This window comes from Furipterus horrens, unplaced genomic scaffold (assembly GCF_987537825.1).
Source record: "Furipterus horrens unplaced genomic scaffold, mFurHor1.1.pri manual_scaffold_10, whole genome shotgun sequence".
NCBI lineage: Eukaryota > Metazoa > Chordata > Mammalia > Chiroptera > Furipteridae > Furipterus > Furipterus horrens.
In genome coordinates, this window is record NW_028327180.1 from 55658827 (window position 1) to 55686633 (window position 27807).

General features: G+C 40.9%; 1 protein-coding gene and 1 pseudogene across 8 annotated transcripts in view; one reads left to right on the forward strand and one right to left on the reverse strand.

The window, feature by feature from the left end:
• HNRNPM (heterogeneous nuclear ribonucleoprotein M) overlaps window positions 1–26875 on the reverse strand; it is a 39415-nt gene extending 12540 nt beyond the window's left edge. For 3 of the 8 annotated variants that reach the window (XM_090290299.1, XM_090290297.1, XM_090290296.1), the window contains exons 1-8: window positions 9262–9355; window positions 7708–7899; window positions 6862–7015; window positions 5995–6044; window positions 5550–5610; window positions 3006–3107; window positions 1664–1708; window positions 1124–1201 (exon numbers count right to left, since the gene is read on the reverse strand). In XM_090290299.1, coding sequence (XP_090146425.1) covers window positions 1124–1201; window positions 1664–1708; window positions 3006–3107; window positions 5550–5610; window positions 5995–6044; window positions 6862–7015; window positions 7708–7899; window positions 9262–9339 — 760 coding nt within the window. In that variant the 5' untranslated portion in view covers window positions 9340–9355. Of the gene's footprint in view, window positions 1–1123; window positions 1202–1663; window positions 1709–3005; window positions 3108–5549; window positions 5611–5994; window positions 6045–6861; window positions 7016–7707; window positions 7900–9261; window positions 9356–9453; window positions 9473–10385; window positions 10439–18522; window positions 18693–26720 lie in introns of those variants that run through there. The other 5 variants (XM_090290302.1, XM_090290301.1, XM_090290303.1 and 2 more) reach the window with 4 other exon arrangements.
• Window positions 19202–19452, forward strand: LOC150000275 (small ribosomal subunit protein eS27 pseudogene; annotated as a pseudogene).
• Window positions 26876–27807: the final 932 nt, after the last annotated feature.

Sequence of the window (27807 nt, forward strand, 5' to 3'; positions counted from 1 at the left end):
CTAACACATGGTGAGGACCTTCCTACATCTTTCCCCCATCATCTAGAACAAGGTACCCCATGAAGAAAGAACAGTTTATTCGCCAGGAATATCTTTTTCCAGATGACAGTTAATATCCATCCCAGTAAGGTGTACTTGCTCTATACTAGCTCCACATTATCCATTACTACAGACCAGCAAAGAAAGGTTTAACCCCAAATCTTTAATGACTTTCCATTCCAAGGCAGTTAAGTGTATAAAGGAAGCAGTATTCCCACAGGCGCAGTCAGAGTCCATCACACCCACAGGAATTTAGAAAGACAGATTACAGGTTTCTCAGGGCACACTCAACAGCGCTGCTGGTGAAGAGGGTTGACGTCAGTGTCAGGGGCAATTCTAAAAGGCAGGATGGAAGCATATTAAGAGCCAGACTCTGGAGCCAGACAGCGTGGGTCTATATCCCACCATTATTAGCCATGTGACCTCAGGCAAGCCACTCTGGGCCTCAGTTTCTGATGAAATGGTGGTAACAGTACCTACACATCATGTGGTTCTTCCAAGGACTAAACGAAATAACATGGTCATTATATTTAATATCATCATTATATTTCTGTTACAAGGTTGGAAGGGCTGTCAGATTTGAACCATACACAAAAATTTGCATTACGTAAAAACTGAATTAATGCCTCTGCTCACAAGAGTAACCAGAGCAGATGATTAAGAACTCATCAGTCCAGGACTCCAGGGAACACATGAACATCAAGAACACCAAGGAAACTAATCCATTACACTTGGAGACCATTTTAAAGTGTGCAAAACATAAGCACATGCATCTACATGATGATTCTTAGTGTTGCAGACAATAAGAAAGCTTTAAATTTATATCGGACAATTACTGGGGACGTTTCAGAACATAGGACATCTCAAAAGTTTAGTGACTAAGAGAATAAACACTCATTAAGTATAGTTTCTGAAATACAAACTTATGAGTTCACTAATATTTAAGGCAATTTGAAGACCTGATTCAGTAGAAAAGTGGAAGGGGAGACAGATTTATTTAAAATGGGTCTGATGCCTAAAGGTCACCCAAGAGCCAACAGCCAACAAAGGGTAAGAGCAAGCAGGAAGGCAACACCTGTCTTACCGTTTATTCTGCCCATGTTCATCCCAGATCCAAATCGACCCATGTTTTCCATACCACCACCAAAGGGCCCCTCCATGCCTGAAAGAAAATTTGCATTTCAGCACCATCCCTAAGAGATTGCTTAGCTGATCAGGAAAACTGTTTCCTCAAGTTTCATATTGGGCATTTTCTATTTTCTGCCAAAAACTTACCAAGTTTAAGGGCTTTTGAAAACAAAACAAAAAAACAAATGCTACTGCTCTCAAAAAGCTGATTTGATCTACCCCCTCCATGAACAGACAAGAAGAGAGGCCCAGAGAGATGAAGTAATTTGCCCAAGGTCACAGAGCCAGTAAGTGAGAAAGCCAGAACCAAAGCCAAGACACCAACTGGAAGGACACACTGGTGAAAGTAATTTCAAGATTGAAAGTTTTTGGAAACCAAAGTGAGAACTTCATGCAGTGCTTAAGAGAAGAGAAAGAAAAGCGGGGGCGGGGGGTGGGGGGGGGCGGGCACATACCTAAAAGCAATTAAATTTGTACTTCATTTTAAATTTCTTACCTCCCATTTTATTTATTCCAAATCCTATGCCTTCCATTCCCATTCCTTAAAAAAAAAAAAAAAGTCAATGCAAACTAAAATTATGTCAAAGCAGTAACATTTGAACTTAGAAAACACAAGAAATTATAAACCAGCAGGTATATAAAATATCCCTGATTACTAAATATATTTTAATTGTCAAGAAAAGACAATCAAATGGCTCTACCATTTCAACTGTCAATCACATTCTAAGAAAACTATTTAATAAGCCTTTAACAAAATGACAGCCATATGACTCAAAATTCTGTAGGGTCTACATAGTTTAATTAAATGACCAAGGCAGAGAGTCTTTAACATAAAATCTAATTATCAGGCACAGACTAGGGAACATTCACTAAAGGCTTATTTTAGGAAGCAGAAGTCAATTTACAGTCCTTTTAAAAAGGCAAAATTCCCTGAATAAAGAGCAGTTCTAAAAACACTGAGGCTTCCGTCCCCCAACCTTGGCCTTCCTCTTAATGCCAGGCATAAGAGTGTGCTGGTGAGAGCACCAGAGCCATCTGAGGTGATGGCCCAGGTCACTGGGTCAGCTCCAGAGCTTAAGCTGAGAGGAAGACAAGGAATATATAGAACTGATAGTAGTAGGGTAGAGGGACCCCCATCTTGCAATTCAAAGGATTTCAAGAAAGAATGACCTAAGTCTGAAGTCATAAAAATAAAATTTTTTAAATATTATATAAATGCCTCATTGCAGAGAAATGCAAATGCTAAACAGCAAAGTTTAAAGTTCATTCTGCATGTCTAAGCTTTCAATCATTAGCTATTTCTTACCTTTTTGAACAAAAAAAACACTGTGCGTCCTATGTCCAGTGGCCGACAACAGCTATGCAGTCATGCAGTGAGCACCCCCTTCATGGCTTTTTGCATCCATCAAAGCCCCTACCTCTAGAAGGCATGTCAACACCAAGGCCTAAGCCCAAAGGGATCTGGATAATAGATTGTGGCAGTGCTGTGGTCCCATGGTCAGGAGATCTAGTCTCTGTCACTAACTGATAGTGTGACCCTGAGCAAGACCAACTCTCTGGCTTGCCTCCTTTCATCAAATGGCTTAGCTATCTCAGCTCAGATGGTCAGGCAAGGATAAAATGCTAAGGTATGATGACTTTAGAAAAAAAATTTCAACTCAGAAAAAATACAAAATACTGCCTTTCTTGAAATGAATCACAGATAAGGAAGAAATTTTGTCCTAATTAAATCTTTATTCTTTTTGAACCACTCAATGTCCCCCCAATAATAATTTTAATTATATAATAACTTCTAACTTCCCCATAAATCCTCAATCAAGGCACACTGTAATTCTCACCTGCAGGTCCTATGTTTCCCATGCCAATGCCTTTATTCAGGTGATTGGCATCGATAGGCTGCCCTCCTGGTCCTAACCCCATGCCAATACCACCAAGTCCATCTGAAAAGAAGAAAAAGTCAGAAGTGTAGATTCCATTAACTTAGAATAAACTACGACCATCAAAGGCAAGAAGAGTCATAGCTGCCATACTCTGTACCCACCCACCCACCCACCCATTACCACCAACAAATCCAGGGTCTAATTCATAACTCAACATTGGTATATTAAGAAGTTCTCCTTTCTTAAGGCATAACCTTCTATACGCAATTACAGATTAGATTTATGGTATGTATAAAAAGGCAACTAAAAATCAGTTCACTTCAAAGTTACAGAAACTATTAACAACTCACACAAATATGCCCACCCCAACCAACCTCCCAACCTGTAGCCCAAAGGACTTTTCTCATGAAAAAACAATGTTATATACCAGCCTATTAACCACTGGGCATACTGTAGTCTCTGGTCCTGCTGCAGGTGGTTTTAATAACAATGAAGTTAGTGGGTTCACAGAACCCATCCTCTACCCAGAAATCTTCCCAACCCACAGATACCCAGCCCACCCTCAACTCCATGCTCCACAAACAGGGACCCAAGAATACAGACTGGTCTCAAAATTGCCACCAAGGCCTGAGATAGTGTAAGACTCTTGCAACGCTCTAGTTGACCATGGTCTGAGGCTTAAGCCAAGACGAGGCAAGTGGTTTTTAAATGGGAAAAAATCATTGAAAGGAGCTAGGGAGAGAGGAGGGTACAGGGGAGATAAATGGTGATGGAAGGAGATCTGACTTGCAATGGTGAACACACAACAATGTACAAATGTATTATAGAACTGTATACCTGAGACCTATATAATTTTATTAACCAATGTCACCCCAATAAATCCAATTAAAAAAAACCCCTGAGTTCCCGAGTATTTAATTTGAACAATACACCTGTTTTTAAATTGCAGAGAAAACAGCAGCAAGCAATCACCAAGGCTACTTACTCCCCAAAGCACTGAAGAACTTTTAAGTCAATCCTCTGAAATGTGCTCAGAGACCAAAAGCCATGGATAATGGGCTCCCTGGGGCCCAGTGTGTGCCTGCCAGGTTGCCAAGCAACACCCACGCGCCAAGAGTCAACATGAGCCATCACCCTGAACCTGAATAATCACAAGTGATCACACTGATTATGACAAAGAAATATAGTCCTTCCATAAATGTCAACTTCCAACAGATAAGCCACCTCATACTCTTGAAGCCACCAATCTCCCTTCAACAGCGGCCTCTATTATGTTTCTGTAACCCTAAACTGCACAGGCACTCAAGAGCGCGTGTTTCAGTCTCTGAGGGTCCCAAACTTAAGGTGCTGCTCCCAGACTGGAGGCACCGGCGGGCCCCTAAGAACAGCCCTGCCCCGACTGCCTTACCTGGTGGGAAGTCTGCCCTAACAGAGGACAAGCAGGTCCCACCCCCACCTACCCCACCTCCCTACATAGTCTCCCTCCTACATGCTAGCCTGGCCTGCACAGATAATTCCCCAACCCTCATGCTACAACAGGCTCCCACTCCCACTGCAGTCTGTGCCCAGGCTCAGCTCATCCCTGTGGGCTTGCCAGATGGGGTGCCTTAAGACTTCACCAATGTGTGCCATTTCCATCTATGTGGCAACCTATCAACTAACCTTCCCCATCGCAGCACAGGTTTTCACCTAGATGTTGCAAACAACCTGATATAAAAATTTAGATTGTTGCACTTCACATAAGTCACCCATTTAAAGTGTACAACTCAGTGATATTAGTATATTTTGAGTTATGCAATCACCACGAACATCTAATTCCAGAACATTTTCATCACTTCATCCCCACTAGCAGTCACTCTCCACTTACTCCTTTCCCCAGCCCTTGGCAACCAATAATCTACTTTCTGCCTACAGATTCACCTATTCTAGATGTTTCCTATAGATGGAATCAAGGCTCATCCATGCTGTAAAGTGTTATCAGTACTTCATTCCTTTTTATGGCCGAGCAATGTTTCATTGTGTAGATTTACCACACGGTAGTTGTCCACTCATCAGTTGAAATCATGCTGCTATGAACATCCGTGTGTAAGTTTCTGTGTGGATATAAGTTTTTAGCTCTCAGAGTGTACCTAGGAGTGAAACTGCTAAGCCATATGGTGATAACCAATCCTTCTGGGCCCAAGTGCCGCCTAGCTTCAATTCCCTTCGCAGTTTCAGGTTCTTCATTCCCACCAGGACACTTTTGAAAATGCTCAACTACATCCTCTACATCCTGGGCACCCAGCATGCCTCACCACAAAGTAATCCTAACAATCTCCATGAATTGTAAATCTCTGCCCATTTTTCACCCTGAAAAAATGTTACAGGAAAATAAATCCTTTTGAACATTTTTCTCAAGAATGGTCAAGCGTGCTGCAGAATAACATGGCACAAGTTCAAGGGTAACTGTAGTTTTCTGGTTAGTATATATCAGACTCAAAATCTCAGCCATAATACACTTACGGGGAAGTTGTTGTGGACGCTCAGGAGGAAAAAAATCTCCCTTTGGTAAGGCCCTCTCATCCTGAAAGAAAGAGAAGACTGTTTGCAACAGCAAAAGACGGAAATAACTGCCATCAACAGAGGACTAGTTTGTGAGATGAGGCCCCACCAACTGAGCCACACCAGTCAGTGTGCTGTTGTCAGTGCCCTTGACTAAATAGTCAGGTATTAGATGATTTAGCATAGAATTGTACACCTGAAACCTATATTTTATTAATCAATAAATTCAAATAAACATAAATAAATAGTCAGGTATTGCTTATTTTAAATACTTTCTGCCTACTGCTTGAAAATAGCTGTCTTAGACTGATCCATAAATAATGGCTATGTGTGCACTCCAAATAATCCCATGTTTCTGCTAGACTTATTTGAGTTTATTATGGAGAAAGAGATCCCATTAACTTACCATTTTCACATGCATTGGTCTATCAAATAGCAGCTGGCCATTAAACATAGCTGGTATTACAATTAAGGCTATTTCTTACAATTCTAAACACATGCACAGCGAGAAATAAGAGAAAAATAATTCAACTGTTACCAGTCCCTCTACATGATGAACTTATCAGTAGTTTCAATTCCTCATTACATTTCAAGTATTTGTATTTGGTTCTCAAGTCAGCATAAAAAGAACAATAAAGCTCAAGGGGGAAAAAGAAGTAAATCTCAGCTTATACCTGAAGTGTACCGCTTTACTCATACAACCTTATACTTCTCACCAAACCATCCTCTTAAGTACTGGCATCAGTTTTCTGTATGTGTCCAATGGGCCAGGTCTCCTAACATTTTTGAAGTACCATGTTTTCTGGGCAAAATACTCAGTAACATTCTTGCCTGAATTTAGTCACAGTGTTCCTGTGTGGTACTCTCCACTATGGAGACAAAACTGTAACTCTAGGGGTAAGCAGCCTAGGATAAAAAAGAAGTGCTGCTTCTAGACTGATGTCGACCCACTGGAGAGAGAGAGGGCCCTGCAAAGGCTTACATATGAAATAACTAAATTTCTCTCCAGTGGCACATTATTTGGATTCCCCCCTTCAAAACAGACTCCTCTGAAAAGAAATCACAGGAAAAGACCACTCATGGGAATGTGCCTACTTTCTAACCAGGCCTTCTGTCTACACAGTACTAATCAATTCCATCCCAGAGAATGTTCAAATTCCACAGAAATGCATTTCTCCAGTCACTCAGGAAATATGGCAAAGTTACCACTTCCCCACATAAACCTGTATTACTAATACAATAGACAAACATTCACCAAGAGTTAAAAGGATACATATAGCTTGTACAGCTTCAATGGACTGTTCAAAAGTAACGGTGCCTATTCCACGACTTTTCCCATCTTTATCCTCAAGAATGTCTGCCCGGACCACCACACCAGCCATACTAAAAACTTCCTTCAGTTTCTTCCAGCCAACTTTATAATCCAGCTAATCAAGAAAAGGGGGAAGAAAATCTCAATGTAGGCATCTTAAGAAAAACAACATTTTTATTACATGCATGCAACAAGCTTTGGTTGGAACAAGCATTAGGAAAATCATCACAAAAACTTATGCAGTGGGATTTTTTCAAGTAGGATTATAAAGCTGGCCTTAACTGCCATTTAATCTCTTTTCTCTGAAAGAAGAGTTTAAGTCACCACATACATTTTATAATGCTTATCATTTGAATATTAAAAAAATTTCCCCCCAGAATTTATCATCATTCTCCCCTACCCACTTTCTTTTAAAAATATTTCCCTTTGCAAACAACAAAGGTATTATTACCATTTATCCCAGACACAAGAAGAGGGAAGTATCAGTATATAATCTCTGCTCAGAAACTTTACCCTGCACCTAAATAAACCCATCAAGAATGCAGTCTCAGCGGCCACTTTTGTAAACACTAGCAAAACTCTGTAAACACAGACCCATGGGACTACCATGAAACCTGACTTACGACTGCAGTGGTCATTAGGGAACAAGCCCAACCAAGGCTGATTTTTAAAAACAGATCAAGAAGATAACATAACACTCTGAAGTTTTTCTTTTCAAATATAAAATCTACTTTTGTAACACACTAAGACAAGATTGTTTCATAGTTCTGATTTTTTTCTACTTCAGACACTGTTTCATTTACTTACATTTGCTACAAATACTGTGCTTCCAAGTCTTCCAGCCTGTAATGCATGGATAATCTCATTTGGGATGTTAGGATTATTTAGGATACTGGGTGGGATATTAATCATTCCTGGGCCACCTGGTCCCATACCCATCCCACCAGTCGTAGCCATCACCTTTTGCATTGCTCTCCTGGCATGTTCACCATCAGGATCCTAAAACGAGCAAAAAAGTGTTACTGACCCAGTGACAACTAAAACCATGCTCACACAGTGATATTTCCAAAATTTCAGAAATTGAGAGGTTGTCTGGAAAGCATTTCTCAAAATCTAAAAGAAGACACTCAAATTAACTAAGCCACCAGGCCAGAAAGAATCCCAGCTAAAGGAGCAAGTAAGAAAGTATAAAATTTAGCTCTCAAATGAACTAAGTAAAAAATAAAATAAAGGGGGGGCACAGGTGGGAGTTTGGACATAATTAGTTGACATAATATAGAACTTCCAGATTGAAATAAAACCTTCACAAGCTTGGTACAGTTGAATCTTGCTAATTCCACGGGGTTTTGTAATCCCTGCAAACCCCATCAGTGATTTTTCCAAAGTTTGAAAACACAGTTCCAGATCACCAAGGCACTCCGTCCTTCACGTTATGCAGGCATCTGACTCCTGTGTAAAGTCTGGACAGGTTTATGAAGCTCTGCTATTGACACTATTCCTGAACTCTCTGCCCTTTCGTGTATCACACCTTCAACACACATGAGAACAAGACCTACCATAACTTTCCTCCCTGAGCTGAATATACTGATCTTCCTCCAGGAAGAACAAACAAGTAAAAAATAAGTCAAAAGGGAATCAATCACAAAAAACCTCTCTCTTCCTTGAGAGGGAGAAGGTTTTTGATTTCGATTAGATATGAAAGAAGATCTGAGTCATGACAAACTCAATTTTAAAAAGATAATTTAAAAAAATTTTTTTAATTTATATTAAAAAAAAAGAAGAAGAAGAAGAAGAAACAAAGGCAGGCCCTGACTGGTGTGGCTCAATGGGTTAGGCATGATCTCACAAACCAAAAGGTTGCTGGTATGATTCCTAGTCAAGTCAGGGCACATTCCTGGGTTGGGGCCCAGGTCCCCAACTCAGGGCTTGTGAGATGTAACTGATCGATGTTTCTCTCCCTCTCTTCCTCCTCCCCTCCCCCCCCTCTAAAAATAAATAAATACAATCTTAAAAAACAGAATAATAAGAATTTTTTAAGAAGAAAGAAAAAAGGTGGGCCAAGAATAGGGGTCAAACTAGGTAAAATTGTAGGTATAGAACCCTTTATAAACACAATAGAAAACCACAGGTTCAGTTTGAGTTGAGTGCCTCTGGGAAAACACAACAGTCTCTCAGGATACACTCAGACACTAACTCAACTTCTTATAGGAGTGACTACTGAAGCCTGTGACTGACCCTCTTTATGAAAAACAGGTTGGTCTGTTCCATAAAACATAGTCCAGGACTATTGCTGTCTTTTCCTAACTCCAAATAGGGCAAATCGACAAATTAAAAATGATATCCAGCATTTTAAGAGCTTACTTCTTTGACTTTCAGTGGTCTTCCACTCAGACTATGCTTGTTTAGAACCTCAGCAGCTTTTTTCATGCTCTCTTCCATCTTGAATTCAACAACACTATGAAGAGTCAAAAGGAAATGAGTGAAACCAGTCCTGAAACTTAAAGGCTCAACTGCCAATAAGCAACTACCAATAAGTAACTAGACAATACTTACGCACATCCCTTTGGAGGAAGCCGCAGACCAGTCAGAAGAGCAAGGAAAGGGGGGGAAAAAGAAAAGAAAAAAAATAGTAAACAATGACAGTTATAAAAATGATTTATGTAACAAAGTTGGTTGTTGTTTTTTTTGAATCAACCCTTCTAAGAGGAAGCTGAAAAAGAGTCTCGCCTAGCCTTCCTTATTAAAAGTTGGGTTCCTCGTTATCTCCTTTTCCTGCACATTAACAGCAGTGCACTACTGTTGCTTAAGTTATAATAAGCAGACCTAAATTCAGGTTCTCAAAAAAAAAAAAAAAAAAAATTCACACAAACTTTATATGTGCTTCCCTCTGTACTCAATCAATTCCTTATCATACTCCTCCTAAATCCATCCCTTTGAATAATCCTTTTGATTATTCTAAGCCATTCTACTGCACGACAGAAAATAGTTTATTTTCTCTTTAAACTAGACCAATTTTAAACGTTCAGGTTTTAAATATTTGTTTTACCATTTACTGGCACAAAGGCAACTTTTCGTAATCTTTGGTTCACACAACTTTCAAATTCAGCAAACAACCAAGAATAACATTTTCCATTTTCTAGACAAGAACACACGTTTTACATTAATATACCACCACTAAAATTCCATGCATAATTCACACACAGCCAATTCCTCTGTTAACAAAGAGACAATGCTACGATTGGTCCCCAGTTATCAAAATTGGGCATCCAAACAGAATACCAAAAAGCTCTTTGGCCAGCCATTTGGAAAAGCGGGACTCCCGTTTGCAAATCCCTTCCCACCCCACTAGAATATTTGGCAAAATCAAACATGGCTACTATAACATGAGCACTCACTGCCTTCCTGATTTCATTCGATTCCACGCCACCATACAGTTACATTTTTCATGTAGTAAATCCACAGAAGAAATTCTCTCAGACACTTACCCTTGACTTTCCTTCAGCGTCCATTAAGAGCTCCACGTATGTTACCTCACCAACTACAAATCAGTTTCCAGACGACACATAAACCAAGGGAGAAAAGCCAAGAAAACAATGGGAATTTAGAACAATCATCAGCAACCTTGTATGGAGCCTCTGCCTTATAAGAAAGCCCAGAAACACTCCATATTCTCTAAACCACAGAACTAGGCATTACAGGTGTGCAGTAAAGGTAGGTGAAACTCATTAATATGTCCTTGATGTTTCTCCCACCGCAAACAAGCTATTTCCACAGATTTCCATATCAGTTTCCCTGTCTGGACTCTCATTCATGACTAGAGGCAATCCAAATCTATAGGAAAGAAGTCTGCATGATTCACTTTTGGGTGAAAGGGAGGAAAAGTTCTACACATACACTCTTACTGGTGAAAACAGGTAAATGGCACACAAATTGCAATGCTACTGAGCTCGAACGCTAAGTCAAAGGATGTCTATATGCTCAAAGGTGTACACACAGTGCTGCGGACTACACAGGTGAAGAACCTGCATAACCACATAGGGCCCTGTGCTCAGGAGGGCCACATGCTTCGTTTAATGCTGTTGCTGTGGCCTTGAAATTCCTAAATTTTAAACAAGGGGCCCACATTTTCATTTTTCACTGCACCCCACAAACTCTGTAGCTGGTCCTGCACACAGCACTGGGCCCGACACCTGTCAGAAGTAGGATGTTTGAATATTCAATCACAAAATCTGAGCAGCATCTGGATTCTCTTCCATGAAGTAAGCCAGGCTTATTCCCCTGGTTTTCTCAAAGTTCCCATTAAAGGACACAGACAATGCAAATTTAGAGCTCAGTTTTGCATCTAAACAACTGAACAGACTCACTTGATTCTAATCTACACAAAGGGGAAGAAAACAAAGCACCTCAAAAGAGTCTGCAGATTTTTCTCAAGATTTGGATTGCCAATTCATGACCACCATGACAAGATGTTAAAACCCATCAAGTCAACCATTAAAATGGCTGCTACACTTGAAGATGGTACACAGAAAACAGAAATTCAAAACATTAACTTGGGAGAAAACACTCTCTGTGTAGGCTCCCCTAAGTCAAGAGTGAGCTTCTGTTCTCAGAAAATTCCTTCTTTTTTAAAGGATTACTTATGATGGTAAAATCTTCTCCAACTCAGTTTTCAAGTCTGATTTAGCAGTACAAGGGTAAAAATAACCCTCCCTAATGGCCTCAACAAATCCTGCCTATTTTAACTCCTTTGTTCTAAGGATATTAAAATTAATATTGCAAGGAGATACTTAAATGTAAAATAAAATTATTTTTAAACAGAACTAACAATTTGAAAGGCATATTTATTAGTAATATGTTTGCATGGCAGTTGAAGCAAGAAGGCCAAGTGCTCAAAGTTTAAGTCTATAGCCTTGCCTTCCTTGCCCCTTCCTGAAATGTAACCCAAAACAGCACTTTACACAAAACAGGAAGGAGAATCAGTAGAGATGAAGAAAGGAAATAGGAACAACTGGTAAGTTTAACATGTGAAGTACATACTCCTGAGGGGCAAACTGAAAAATAATCACAGACAAGGGACAGTCATACAAAAGTAAAGCAAGTCCCAAAAGTTGTGATCATTCATGAAGCCATGTTAAGAGCCATTTACTTCAACAGCAGCAGCCATTTGAGGACCAACAGCCCTTGTCTCCACTTAAATGAAAATGCCAAGTAATACCAAGACAGTGAGGAGAGACCCCAAGTGTACTGCCTATGATCTATGGCTGTGACTACTGCCTAATAACCTTAATAGATAAAAGAATCACAATATCTAACTCAAGGACAGCTATAACTATGTTGTCAAAATTCAAATACTGTTGCATTTGGACAGTTTCTAGACTGTCCCATAAAGAGACTTCATCAAAATGATGGCGTTGCAACCTAGAAACCAAGCAAGTCCCAACCAAACTTTTTTCCACCGTCATAACCATTTTAACAAAAGCCAGGTTTAGAAATCGGGACTTTTCACACTTAACATTCTAGTAGTGGCACACTGCTTAAAATGTCCCTTCTCCTTTCCCCCAAATGGTATAGCTGAGTAAAAACAAAAATTTACATTCAACTAACCCTCCCTCCTCTCAGGTTAGCTGTAAGTGAAGCAGTCACTGTGGCTCTAGCCTGCACAGTGCTGTTTCCAAGGATCATCAATAGTAACCAAGCGCCTCATAAACCCGGACCTCAACCCTGAGAGACCTCACCCATTCAGATGTGGGCAAATCTGTGTCACAGGCTCTGCGACAGCAGCTAATTCATACATCCCTATGGGAAGATAATGAGAAAGCCTGTAAAAGACTACTTTTTAGCTCTAAATATTAAATAAAGCAAGAGCTGTTTAATAGTCAGTACAACTACCAACAAAACTTTGAAGACAAAATTTTCCAACTATCAAGCTGGTCACATTCAATAAAATAAAGTTTAAATGAACCAAACCACCAGAGTAGAGCACCAGTTAGGACTGAGAGGCGGAGTTCACAAACTGTCAGTAGCAACAGTGTCACAGAAATGGGATTCGCAGGTATTAATGAAAATTCCTATTGCTCCTCTCCCTGCTTTTGAACATGGATGGAATCCCAAGACTAGGTTGCTGAGACAAATTCTGCTGCAGCCTAAACATCAAAATGTCTACAGTAAAAAAACTAAGACTTTGAAAAGCCTAATAATGACAAATGTTATCACCTACCTTTATTTTAAACAGCTCCAATAAATCACTTTTAACATTTAGGTGGATTATTAAAAATACTGCCTTAGAGGAAAACAATTTAAAGTGAAAAAAACCAAAAAAATAATATACATATAGCCTGAAGAATAAAAGGCACCATGAGGTTATGTAGATAAGCCAACCTCAACCCCCTCACCCCCAAATTCAGGCAGTCCTTCGAGCTACTCTGATTTAACACTTCTGCATATATTTTTTCCACAAAGAATATTTGTTTCTGTGTTCTCATTTACTTCTTAAGTCTGAAATGGACTAAAGAAGAGGGAGCAGAGAGGTCCAAGTCATTGAAGAGAATTCAAATGTGAAAAGGTCTATAATTTAAAGGGATGGGGGAGCACAAAAGCAGGGCATGTTATTAAACATTTTCACCTTATAATAAGGTAGCCACTCTAAAGGAGGGGTGCACAGAATAAATGCATATTTAAATTTGGAAACCTTGCTTAATATATAAGCATATACAGCTTGTTTCTTAAATATATATATGGCAAAATAATTATTCTACACAACGATTACTTAATCTATGGCCTGACTGTGGTAACAGCAGAAGATCACTACCTCTAGCTAGACCAAAGACCACCAAGGAAGGCAGGGATGCTGCACTGTTGGGGTTTAATTCAAGTACCCAGAGACGAATGCTTTAAGCATTAACAGGCCTTTCCAAAATGCAGGCTGGATTACCAACAAAGGAAAATCTGAAGGAACCAAAGAAACTGAGTAGGGATTTTTCTGAAACTGAAATAAGTTCTGTTCCACAGACCCACTATGAAAATTATCTCCAGGAGCCACCAGAGACCTTCAACTGGACTACACATGCCCTCCCGGTTTTCTGTTAGCTGGCATTTGAAATTTCCCTAAAGTGATGCATTAAATAAAAAGAGAAGGTCTAAGTGCTTAAAGAAATCCTTGCTTACATAAGAAAAACTGGCTGCTGCTAAACTGGGGATTGACTGAGAGTAAACTATATCACTGATCTCCCTTTCTTCCCCACAATGAGCTGCGTGCTCACTCACTGGTGCTGCCACTCAGTCCTGCTTCACTGTTGTGGGCTCCTGGGTCAGGCCAAGAGAACAAGCAGTTCCACACCAAGCTTTCTTCACAACCACACAGGACTTCCCAAAAATGTAGCACAACACAATTTAGGTTGAAAATACCAAAGACCAACTTTTACTCACAGAAATCTCAGTTTTTTGCCCAATCCTTATGTACACTTTAAAAGGTGTATCCCAATAGCTGTTAAGTGATGAAAATTAGGTAGCCGTAAGACTGTTAAGTAACTCTCAAAGTTGGTTTGGTAATCTCCAAATTTCATATTACACTGGCTCTCAGAATTTTCAATCCAGTAACAATGTTTTCCATGCAATATCACCCTTAAAAAATAAGCCCAGTCAAAAGGAAGGACAATAGAAACTTTTCACTTGTCCCACTGGGACACTGTGAGTAGGAAGGGGAAAGTTCCAGGAAAGAGGGCATTCAATTTTTAAAGGCTGTGAAACTCTTTCATTCATGTCCCTAACTGGTATTACAGGGGTGAGCAAAAAAGTAGGCTGACTCAGAACACAACAAAGCTCTCAATACATAATTTTCTCTTAAAAAACCTGCAATGTTGAGCCCTGGCCAGTGTGGCTCAGTTGTTTAGAGTATAATCCCATAACCGAAAGGCTGTAGGTTTGGTTTGATTCCAGGTCAGAGCACACACCTAGGTTGTGGGTTCAATCCCCACTGTGGGAGCATATGGGAGGCAACCAATCGATGTTTCTCTCTGCCTCCCCACCCAAAGCAATGAAAAAAAAAAGTCCTTCGGTGAGGATTAAAAATAAATAAATAAAATAAAATAAATTCAGCAATGCTGATTTCATGATAGTATCACCAAAAAAGTCTGGGCACTAAAGCTTTGTAATCCCATCCAGGGTTTTGAAAAAGTCAGAGAAAAAGTGACCAGTTCACATTAATACATGAATGCTGTTAAATTATAAAATTAAAGACAAAGACTATAAAATATACTTGATGTCCAAGCAGGAAAAAGATGGGGAATTAGGGAATGGTGCCTGAGGGCATGATTAATGATTAGGCTCTGGTTGGGTGGCTCAGTTGGTTGGAGCATTGTACTGTGCACCAAAAGGTTGCAGGTTTAATTCTCCCCTTTCTGCTCTGAAAATCAGCCCTGGTTGGTGTGGATCAGTGATTCAATTCCCAGTCAGGGCACATGCCACAGTTGCAGGTCAGGTCCCCAGTTGGGGATGTGCAAGAGGCAACCAACTGATGTTTCTCTCCCTCTCTTTCTCCCTCCCCTCCCCACTTCTCTAAAAATAAAATATATATATATATATATATTTTTTAAATTTAAAAATCCTTAAAAATTAAAACACATCCTTGGGTAGGGAAAGGGGAAAACATATTCCTGGATGAAGATTTTAAAAAATGGTTTTTGTTCATTAAGAAAAAATGACTACTAGCCTTAGAAAAGCTCCTGTCCCGCCATCTCAAAACTACTACCTTAATTCTGAGAGGTGGCAATTAAGACAGTGCTTCGGTAACATAACATTATTCATATCTTTAAGTTGAGAACAAACAGAGCCCTGGCCAGGCAGCTCAGTTGATTAGTGTCATCCCAATGTGCCAAGGTTGCAGGCTTGTTCCCCAGGGAGGGCACCTACAAGAATCAACCAATGAGCCCAGACTGGCTCAAATGGTTGGGCGTCCTGCAAAAGGTTGCCAGTTCAATTCCTGATTCTGGATTTGGTCCCCCGTCAGGCCACATACAAGAGGCAAACAATCGATGTTTCTCTCTCACATAGATGTTTTCTCTCCCTGTTTCTCCCTCCCTTCCTCTGTCTCTTAAAAAAAATTTTTTTTAGTTTTTTTTAAAGACTAAACCAATGAATGCATAAATGGGGGGAGTAACATTCTCTTCCCCCTTTATATAAATAAATTTATTTAAAAATAAATGAGAACAAACAATTCTAGTTCTTAGTCCACTAGTTTTCTGAAACAAGACCATTTCATCAGGGATAGACTCTTAAAATGCAGACTGATAAAGAGCGGCTGGATTATGATAACCCAAATCTCTGCTCTCTCCACTCTATAGATGCTACCTTCAAACTAATGCTTTTAGGGTATAAGTATCTCTATCAGTAATTTTTTTCCCTGTACAATAACGAATCTTCAAAAACTTTAAAACTTACAACAGATTTCAAGAATTTCAGATTTCAAATAACCATTTAAACTTATTTTTGGTATACCAAGCATGAATAAAAAATCCATTTTGAGAACCTCATAAAATAAGAATATTACTTAAGGTGTCATATGTATGTAAACAGTAAATTTTTTTAGACTTCCCATACTGAATGAACATAAGATTGCCATAAAAGAGATTACCTTTACCCAGACTCCTACAGTTAACAATTTAATTAAACAGAAAAGGGGAACTCTATGCAAGAACATTTTAAGGTTTAAAACAACTGATTTACTGCACACCTGTAATTCTAAATTACACCACCAAAAATACACTGAAAGGGCTGAGCCAGGGCATTCGTAGCAGTATGCCATGGGAATATGAGAACCAGTTTGGAAGTATCCAAATAAACCACCAGGCTGGCTCAACACTTAATACAGTTCAAAATAGGAAATTGAGGTGAACTGCTTCTACATCCAGAAATGTCATGGCGGCGGCTGCTGCTACCAGCTTTAAGGCTTCCAAAACTGAATTCCCGAATGATAAAGCAGTAAAAATATCACCTGCTTTATCCATAGTGTCCCAAAACTGGTTCACACACTCCTAAAAATGAAAAAATAATTTGGCCTGCAATCTCTTACAAAATGCTGCATTTTCAAAGCCACATTCCTGGTTCTTGGAACTACTATACCTTATTATCAATGGAAGTATCAATTCAGTGGTTCAACCATATCACAAGAACACAAATTTGGGGGTTATTCCAAAAACTAATTCGAATGAGACCCAACTTTACTGTACAGAAATTCTAAGCTTGTATTTAAGCAGCAGTCCCAAAAACCAAGAACACTGCATCTGGGATGCCACAGGACACGCCCTTCAGACAAAAAGAAGAAAGAAACTTCACTGGTGCCCTAGGAGCACTGGCAGAAATGATTTGGCTGATCAAGGCAGGAAAACAAAACTCACACCAAAACATTTTCCATCCATGTTATCTGGAAAAATACTACATGGGAGCAGAATACATAACTGTACAGAGAGGTTCATTGTGCCTACCACTTCTGGCATGTCATGGTCGAATCAAGAGATGGGACAATGATGGTAGTGGACTATTCATACTTTCAAAACCCAATGCTGGGAGCACCAGTACACATACCAAAATGGCCTATCCAAGTGGCTTCTCTATCACTGTAATGTTAATCATTTGACAAATCAATCTCAAATCTCTTTTCATTGTGAATGCTCCAAAAGACCAATACCTTTTAATCCTTCAAAAAAAGTCCATTTAAGAATAATTTGAATCTAAGTTTCCTTTGGGAGTTGGGGTGAGGGGAGACCTGGAGGCATTAGACGAATTATTCTCTATCAACAGTTTTGTAAACCGGGGCTGAGCAATCTCTTTAGTCCTGAGTGCCACCAGCAGGGTCAAGAATCAAGAAAGAAAGGAAGACAGAAGAAAAAGAACAAGAGTTTTGAGAAGAGAGGACACACCTGGTGTGTACAGGGGGGTAAGGCAGAGGACCGTAGAGGCCACCAACCTCCTCAGACCTCCTGGTGGCAGCAGAGCTTCCACTGCTTTCGAAGCCCTAGGCCAGAATTTGGACACCTGGGCTGTGACCAATGTGCACCTGAAGACACTGCATTACACGGCACATACTTTATTTTGAACTCTCCAATTGCCAATCTAAATGTTTTTCCCCTGGGGGAAAACAGCCTAACAATTTAAACACAAGCTAATGTTTTACAATTTAGAATCTGAACAGCACAAATTCCAGCTACCAAATTTTGATCCCAGGAAGACATCCACAAAATTTAAACAAACTACCTTCCCAGAGGAATTTAAAAGCTAAAAAAGAGAGAAAAGGTAAAACCTCTCCCATCTAATATGAAAGTCAAAATATTTCCTTAACACAAAGAGGCTCCCCTCAAGCTTAAATGAAGCCCTATTAACCATCTTAAGCCAGTAAAATCATTTATAGGGCCAAGGGACCATCAAACCACCCTGTTTGACACACAGGTGCATGACCACAAAAAAAAAAAAAAAAAAGTAGGGTGGGTAGGGGGTACATGACTCTCAAGCCTTGACAGAACGCATGCTCTACCCAGAACAGCTTCCACTGACAAAAAATAACCAAGGAATTAGCCACATAAAAGATGACAAACCAACCTTCTTACCCTACTCAACCACCAGTACCATTACCTTTTTCTTTAACCAGGTCTTTAAGTGACTGCCATTTCACATCAAAAGGTATGTTTGTAATGAAGGCTCTGTATCTTTTGGTTGGATTGGCATATGGCTCAAAGCGATTGCCTCCTCTTTTTATGTTTTTCTCCTTCCTCTTCTCATTCTGAGTAGGTCGTTCTCCTTCACTGAATTCGAAAGTTCGAAAGAGGAAAAAAAAGGTCCATATGTTAGCACAATATGAAACACAGTATTTCACTTACCAGGTTTACAATTTCACAAAGTTACATATAACACAAGACTAATAATTGATTTTGATGCAGAAAGCTGCAGTAGTGTACTCCTTAAACCCACCTGTCAAGAAACTATTCCCAAGAAAAGTGTGCTTTCCTAGGCCTTCACACTCCTATGGGGCATAACAGAGATGGAAGTGAGAGGCCAACTCCACCTGAGGTGCTTTAATTCCAAGACAGAAACAGGAAAAGAGAAGGAAAGATTTATAAGATTTTATGGAACAAAAATGAGGTAATGTTCATAGGCCCAACCAATTTTAGCTTCACAAATAAAAGTGCCTTTTGTTGTTAAAAAGAAAAATATTGTTTTAAGTGGGAATGTAAAATGGTGCAGCTGCTACCAAGTTTGGCAGTTACTCAAAAAGTTAAAACAGCCTTTCCGGTGGTGTCGACCTCCCCACAACATGCCTCTCGCTAAAGATCTCCTTCATCCCTCTCCAGAAGAGAAGAGGAAACACAAGAAGTGCTTAGTGCAGAACCCCAATACCTATTTCATGAATTTGAAATGCCCAGGATGCTATAAAATCACCACCGTCTTTAGCCCTGCACAAACGGTAGTTTTGTGTGTTGGCTGCTCCACTGTCCTCTGTCAGTCTACAAGAGGAAAAAAGCAAGGCTTACAGAAGGATAATCCTTCAGAAGGAAGCAGCACTAAAAGAACAAGAATCAAGATGAGTGGGGAGCCATACCAATAAACATATTTTGGATTAAAAAAAAAGTTAAAACATACAATCACTATATGACCCAGCAATTCCACACCTAGGTACATACCCCAAAGAAATGAAAGCAAATATTCAGACACTTATACACCAACAGCAGCATTATTCACAATAGCCAAATGGCAGAAACCACCCAAGCATTCACCAACAGATAAATGGAATGAACAATATGTAGTATATACATACAAAAGAATATTCAACCATAAAAGGAATGAAGTGCTGATACATGCTGTAATACAGAGGAACTTTGAAAACATGCTAAATGAAAAAAGCCAGAGTTTGGGATGATAAACTCTGGAAATGGAAAGTGAATCTTGGTATAACGTATAATATTGTGCTTATTGCCACTAAACTATATGCTTTAAATGGTTAAAAATGGCAAGTCTTACATATACTGTACAACGATATAAAAAAATTAAAGAGAAAGATATCATTCTCTACACAACCCTACTTCAAGGCTAGGAAAAGAAAAATCTGAGCAACCCTGAGAGATAAAAGACAGCACACAAACAATCCCAACTTTGGCAAAGAAGGGTGGATCCTTTTCTGGCACGGCCTTTCTTGTAATACTTTTCACCTGGGTGTGTTAGGTGCCTTTGTGCAGTAGCATTTCACTTCTAAGCTCTATATATGTATGAATTCAGCTTAGAATCGGACATGGATTAAAAAAAAAAAAAAGCAGACTTCCAAAGCCCAGAACCAACCAGACTTTAGGCTGGACAGGCCAAAGCCCAGAGACAACAGGCCAGTGCATGTACAGTTAAGTCAGTGCCCATGCACTGGGCAAGTGAGGTTGTTCCCTGAGTGGCCTGCTCTGTTCAGGCCCCCTTGACCACAGGCAAACACCTGTAAGTGCTGACCAGGAACTGGGGAGCAGCTGCCACAGGAATTCCCTTTCAGGGCACTGAGTCCTGCTCGTTCTGCTTCACTAGCCCAGTTCTTTCCATCAGTGAGAATCCTGCAATTCCCAAACCACAGATTCCAGCAAAGGCTTTGTGATCCATGACACAATTGGGGGGCGGGGGGGCGCACAAGGATATGGTACTAATGATTTACAAAATTACCTTTATTTATTTAAAGGGCTGGTCTTTATTCTAGGAGTCTACCTTTTGTGGGGGAGGAGGAGTGTTCAAATACTGGAATGGTAGCTGGAGGACTTACTTTTAACATACTTTTTTGGAAAATTTAGAAAGTTCGCAACTTTTTTGCAGTCCCCGAAGGTTTTTTTTAATGGTCCCTCATATCCAAACACAAAGGTACCAAGTGGTAACCCAACGAAGGTATCATCCTAGACAAAACGAAGCAAAGCAGCTTCCTCCATGATCTGTACAATACTAACACACAACAGACTTCTAGCCAGCAGATGTGGCAGACGTGGCCACCTGAGCCCTTGGATTCCTGGAACTCTTCACTCTGTCCACCCAGGTTCACAATGAACCTGCCTCATGCTAGCTGCACACCACCAACACATCTACAAGGAACCTGTCTACTCCACATGGAAGTCCTGCACCATAATCTGCCAAACAGCGTATCTGTCAATTGCTTACCCTTGGCAGAAGAGGAGAAAAATTTTAGTATAACTGCATAAAATGTACATCTAACCTACATTTCATGGACCTACGATGGGTCCATAAATACAGATGTATTTAATATAACTAGTTTCTTTTGAAACCCAAGTATTCCATGATTTACATTAAAAACATTGTGATACAAGGGTCCATGACGTAACAGCCTTATGTTTTCACAGACTACTCAGCTCACCTATTAATTACAAAATGTATAAATAACTAATTACAGTCAAAGGAGGTATCAGTGTCTAGGCTGCATTCTGCTGGGTATTTGGTTTGGGATTAATCCACATCACATGGCTCACCATTGAAAAAACGGCTCAGAAGGATTATGCTTAAAGTATGAGCATAGCACCACTATGTAAACCCAAATCCTTTGCTGGCCAATCATTTCCTCTCTCTGAAGTTTCCTCATGAATAAAAGGTATTAGAATTACCTCTTTGTCACTTCCAGCTGCTTAAAATATTGACCTTTTCTTGCTCTGGCCAAAGGTGCAAAAAAGGCTTTGCAGGTTTGATCCCCAGTCAGGAAACATATGAGAGGCAACCAAGCGATGTTTCTTTCTCTCTCTCTCTCAAATCAACAAACAAACACGTCCTCAGGTGAGGATTAAAAAAATTTTTTTTGACCTTTACTGAAATCTAATGGATCACCATGGATTCTATGCTTGACTAAATTTAAAGAAATTTCACTCAAGACACGTATTCAAATGATGTGATATTTTAAGAGCAGTGTACTGAAAGTCCATTTTAAAAATGCTCAATCCAATGCTCTCCCATCTTGAAGATAAAATTGGACAAAGAGTCTTCTCTAGCCCTAAAATATATGCAACACTCAACTCTGAAAGCCTAAAGAGTACATTTTTATAGATGGAATATAACAGACAACAATGATAAATACCACAAATTTAGGATATTACAGACATTAAACATGTTAAGTGAAATACACACCTACCATATGATCCAATCATACAGCCAGATACTTACCCAAGAGAAAATAAAGCACATATCCATACAAAACATTATCCCTGAATATTTATAGCAGTATTATTTGTAGTATCCCCAAACTGGAAATTTAAATGTCTACTAACAGGTCAATGAATAAACAAATTGTAGCATATGGATAGAGGGAAATACTACTCAACAAAAAGTAATACACTACACAGAGATCAATCTCAAAATATTTATATATATACATATACATATATGTGTGTGTGTGTGTGTGTGTATACATATATATATAAAAACACACCAGGAAAGGGGTATATACAGTATGATTCCATCATACAAAACTAGATTTGATAAAATCTACTCTAGCAAACTAATCTACAGCAGGGTTTCTCAACCTCAGCACTAACATCTTAGGCCAGACAATCCTGTGTTGTTGCAGGGAGCATGGGGTGTGGTGCACACTGTCCTGTGCACTATAGGATGTTTAACAGCATTCCCTGACCTCTGTTAAGGATGCCAGTAGCAACCCCATTCCTCAGTCTTGAAAATGAAGATTGCCCTGGCTGGTGTGGTTCAGTGGATTGAGTGCTGCACTGAGAACTGAAAGATTGCACATGCCTGGGTTGTGGGCCACGTCCTCTGTTAGGGGCGTTTTTCTCACACATCAATATTTCTCTCCCTCCCTTCCCATCTCTTTAAAAATAAATAAAATCTTGGAAAAAAAAATGCATCTTAAAAAATAAAAAGAAAATGAAGATCAAAAATGTCTCCAAGAGCCCTGGCTGGTGTGCCTCAGAGGACTGCGTGCCAGCCTGTAAACCCAAAGGTCACCAGTTTTATTCCTAGCCAGGGCACAATGTGTTGTGGGCCAGGTCCCAGGGGTGTGCGAGAGGCAACCAACAGATGTCTCCCTCACACATCAATGTTTCTCTCCCTTTCTTCCTTCCTTCCCTTCTCTCTAAAAATAAAGAAATAATATCTTTTTAAAAATGTCTCCAGGAAACTTCCAAATGTCCCCTGGAGGGAAGAAATCACCCAGTTGAGAAGCACTCATGCTTAGTGATGGAAAGCGGATCCACACTTGCCGAGGGGTGGCAGGAGGAGGGGCTCAGAGGATTACAAAGGGGTGAGAAAAAGTTTCTGGAAGCTATCGATATATCTATTATCTTGATTCAGTTTTATTTATTTTTATTAAATTTATTGGAGTGACCTTGGTTATTAGGATCATATAGGAGTGAAGGTTTTATATACTGACACTTCACCAAACTTCATTTCCAATATGAGCAGCTTATTGTGTCAATTATACACAACATTGTTTTTAAAAGTTTCTTCTCATTAAATTTCAAACCTAACCCCAACAATCTGACTTGTAACTACAACATAAAGTAACAAATTCGTAATCTTTCAAAGAAAGTAACTGTGAAAGCACAGAAAGTTATCTACCTGGGCCAGCTAAATATCTTACCAATCAATATTCTCCTTGCTAACTGGCTCTCAATTCCTAATCGCCAGTGATTCTGATTCCATTTGATTCTGATACCCAGGCATCTACATAAATTCTACATAGAACCAAAACCTTTTCCTGAAATTCTATAAAAGTATTTCATAATACATCAATAAAGACAAACCTAAAACATCTGAAAGTGCCTTCCAAGTCATTATTTTAACATAGCTTTGCATTTGTTTCACTGACTGTATCCTCTGAAAATAGGTAATTTATCATTTCACTGCTCCCAACTCTAGACTTATATATAAGGATCACAACGAAAAAAATTAAGTTCCTACTCCTCAAAGGACAACTACATTCCATTTAAAACGGTGAACCCCTACTCTCTCATGCCTTCATGGCATTCCCATGTGTAATATTTTTACTTGCAGACTACAATAAAAAATGTAGTCTGAAATGGCAACCCCAACACCCCGAAATCATGAGGGAAAAGACTCCCCACTCTCCTAATCCCTTGAGAACCACCCCGTATGTAAAATGATTCTTCACAGAAACCCTTTCTATCCTAAGCTCCTCTACCACACTTTAAGATGTGGAGAGGACACTTCATAGCACTATTCTAGCTCCAGGTCCACCACTTAGCCACCCACACGATTCAAGTTCTTTTCCTCTCTGGTTCTTTACCAGCAAAACCAGCATAACCTGTATCCACCATAGGTCATAGAGATGCTGTGAGAATCAACAAACAGCCAAACAAAAAGGAGCTTGGTAAATGTTAAACACAACATTTAAGGGAGCAGTAATACAGGTGACTAAGAAATAGCGCCTAAACCCCTAAGTCACCTTTGCTAAGCCTCAATTCCTTCATCTGTAAAAGGTTATTATCCACACTTACAGGTTCAAAGGTCACACCTGGCACACAGTGACGATGGCAATGATGTATTTTCCTACTAATAATTTTCTTGAGGGCAGCAGGGAGGGGGACTGATTCACTCCTAGCCACCTACTGTTACACATACTGATGAGGCTTTAAAAACAAGCTCACCAGGGCAATCAATGGCCGAGGAAACGTAGGCATTGTACTTATGATAGACTACTGAAGGCGCAAGTCGGCTTTCAATTCCATGAATGCAAAACACTGTAATGAGAGAACCCACCTAAGAACCCTGAAAAGAAACAAGCCATCTAATGTTTGCAGACTGTTACCTCTTGCATAACCATGAATAAAATCATAGAGCAAAGTGAACAAAGAACTGGCTGCAGCAAACAATCCAGATCTCCCTATTCTAATCCTGAGCTCAGAATCTAATGTGCCTCAAAAATTCTTCTTACCAAGTACAGAAACAGTTTTTCAAGTACAGAGCAAAACAACAACAAAAGCACGCAAACCACTGCAAAGCAGCCAGGGCCCTGGAGTCAATCAAGATGGCCTCCCCTAGATTCTTTAGGTCCATAACCTTAACCCGGGTTTTCTCAATAGTTTAAAATAAAATTTTTTTCTTAGTTGCAAAACATCGAGTTGACACAAACATTACCTCCCCGGTAATCTATACTAAATATAGACTTTTATTTTTAATAGTCCACGTGTTATGCTTGTCAAACCAAGCATTCACAAAATGACTATCTGAAAATGAACAGTGGAAAATGGAAAAAATCTTTCAAGTACCCCAGATGCTAAATATTCTATAACTAATTCAACTTCTCACCTAGCCCAATTCTAGCAGCCCTCCATTCTGTGATTAAGTGCTTTGAAAGAAAATAAAACACAAATATAAATATCTTAAAGGCCTCCAGATATGGCCCTCAGAAATCCAACTAGGCTCCCCTAGACACATGATGAAAAGTATAAATTAAACACATCCCTTTCCAGAGTTTTCAACAGTAAAGTGTTGAGACTCCAGAATGCCTGGCTCTTGATTTCCTAAGGAAAATTTAACAGCTAGGATTTAATGAATGTTAATTAACATAAAATGCTTTACACTTTTTATCCCCACAAATTGTAGTTATGCACATTAAAAATTTGGGGAAAAGCAAATTCTTAACAGAATGTATAACTGAGGTAACAAGGAGCCGGGGAGAATGTTAAGTTATTGGCTAATGCTACAGTTTGGGATGATAAAAGAAATTCTGGACATGGATGGTGGTGATGGTTGCACACAAATGAATGCACTTAATAAAACTGATTCATGCACTTAAAATAGTTAAAACTGTCCATTTTATGTTTGTCACAATTAAAAAAAAAACTTATGGGAAATCAGATGTGTGCCCTTCCCCTCTCCTCCCCTCACAGGTGCTGAGTCGGACGTCTTCCTTTCAGGCGACTATCATCAGAATAAGTGGGTCTCAAGGGAACACAAGACCATGCCTTAAGGAAATATTTAAAACCAAGGACCCGAGACAGAGCCTCAGGCAGGACTCTATAAGGAGAAGTTTGGAAGTGGATGGCCAGTCGAATGATGGAAAATGTTCCCCTAGAACAGGAAGAGGATGTTTTCTTTTTTTTGTTTGGTTTCTAGGGGTGAGCACGGAGCAGTAGGCCCGATCGCTCCATTAATACCTACAGCGCACCTGGCGAGGAAGCGCACAAGGAGAGGAACTCAAGTCAGTGCGTGGGGCGAGGCGCGGTTCCGACCCGGGCATTTCGCGCGGGGGTGGGAGGGGTGGCTGCGCGCGCCCGAGAGGGGAGGGGTAGAAGAGGTTGCCGGAGGGGTCCTCGCGGTTCCCTGCTATACCTACCCGCCTCCGCTACCGTTTATCCGGGCCGACCGCGTGCCAAGTCCTGCGTGCTAACTCCTTCCCTTCCCCCCACTTTACCGATCGGGTTACTGAGACCCCAAGGAAGGGGCGGCGGGGGGAATTTGGGGCAAGATGTAAAACCCCGCGCCCAAGGTCACTCGACAGGCGAGCGGGCCGTAGACTCGGGGATCGCCGGCTCTAAGGCCCGCGTCATCATCCCCTCGCGCAGACACCAGGCCTGAAGCCTCGGGGTCGGACCTGGCTTGGAGGAACCGGGAGAGTGGAGGCCCGAGGCCTGAAACAAAACAGCAATCTTTGAGGCGCTCCCGGGGCCGCCCGACTGTACTACTCACGGCCGTGGCCTCCCCCCGCCCCACGGCAGGCCCCACGGGGAAGGCCTGGACCGAGGCCGCGCCACGGAGAGGCAGCCAGGAGACCTAATGGAGACGCCGCCGACGCCACAAAATGCCAGGTCCGGAACAAGGAGCCGTGGAATACTCACCCTTTAGGGCCCGAAGTCCCGTTGCCACTTGGCGCGCCTGGCGCACCGCTCTCCCCCTCCATTTTGGGCTCTGTCGCCGCCACCTCGGCCGCCGCTTCGACCCCTGCCGCCATTTTCTCCGCGCCTCGGCTTTGTGTGAGGGAGCAACCTGCACGGTGCTGCGCCTGCGCGATCACGTGGTCCGACCGGACCGGTAACGCCTGCGCGCGCCTCGGCCAGCTCCCGCCCGGTTCCCTCCCGTCCCGTGTCACACCCGTGTTTCAGGCCACGCCCCTCCTCCAGGCCACGCCCTCCCTGCGCAGGCGCAGACCAGCAGCTGTTATTTATTCCTGCAACAAATTCGAGTTAGAGACCCACTGGATCACCCACTTACTTTTGAGATCTAAAAAGGGGAGGCATCACCCCCACGCACACCCAAACCTCCAGCTTTCTGTAATCAGCTGGAGCAGAGGGGCAGCGTAAGTTTTGTTTACCAGAATACTAAAAAGGAGTTTTCTAGGTTGTAGGGCTCGTGGGCAAAATGCTGTCTCCAACTAACATCCTGCACTAATAATTAAGTTCTCTCCGGTTGTCTGCCTTCGACGCTGGGAGCTCCTGGGTGCAGAGCTAGTAGCCTAAATCTTTCAGTGAACCCAGTAACCATCAGTCAAAACGCATGGCTGGGGACTCAGTATGTGTTCATGGGTTTCTTGAGTGAATAAGCAAGAAGCCAAACGCGATGGGAGAAATGAGCTGCAGGCCAAGAGATCCCATTAACTTTAACTGGGGCTTCCTCCTGGTGGACCCTGGGTGCCTTTGCCCTGAGGGCTTGTCCCTGTCCCCCAAACAGGTTTTCAGGGCTGTTATAGGTTGTCTTGGGGCAGAGCCCAGGGAAGAGACCAGAGCCTAGGGAAGCATTCAAGTTCAGACCTCCTTTCCCAGCAGCCTCCCATCTCTCTGGTGTTTCTTTGAAATGCTTCACTGAATCTTGCATAAGTTCCCATCTAACCACCAAACTCTCTCGAGGCTCAAAGGGAAAGAGGTTTTGGGGGTTTTCTTTTTTCCCACCGCTCTCAAAGAATGACTGAATTCTGTTAGGCTGTAGGAG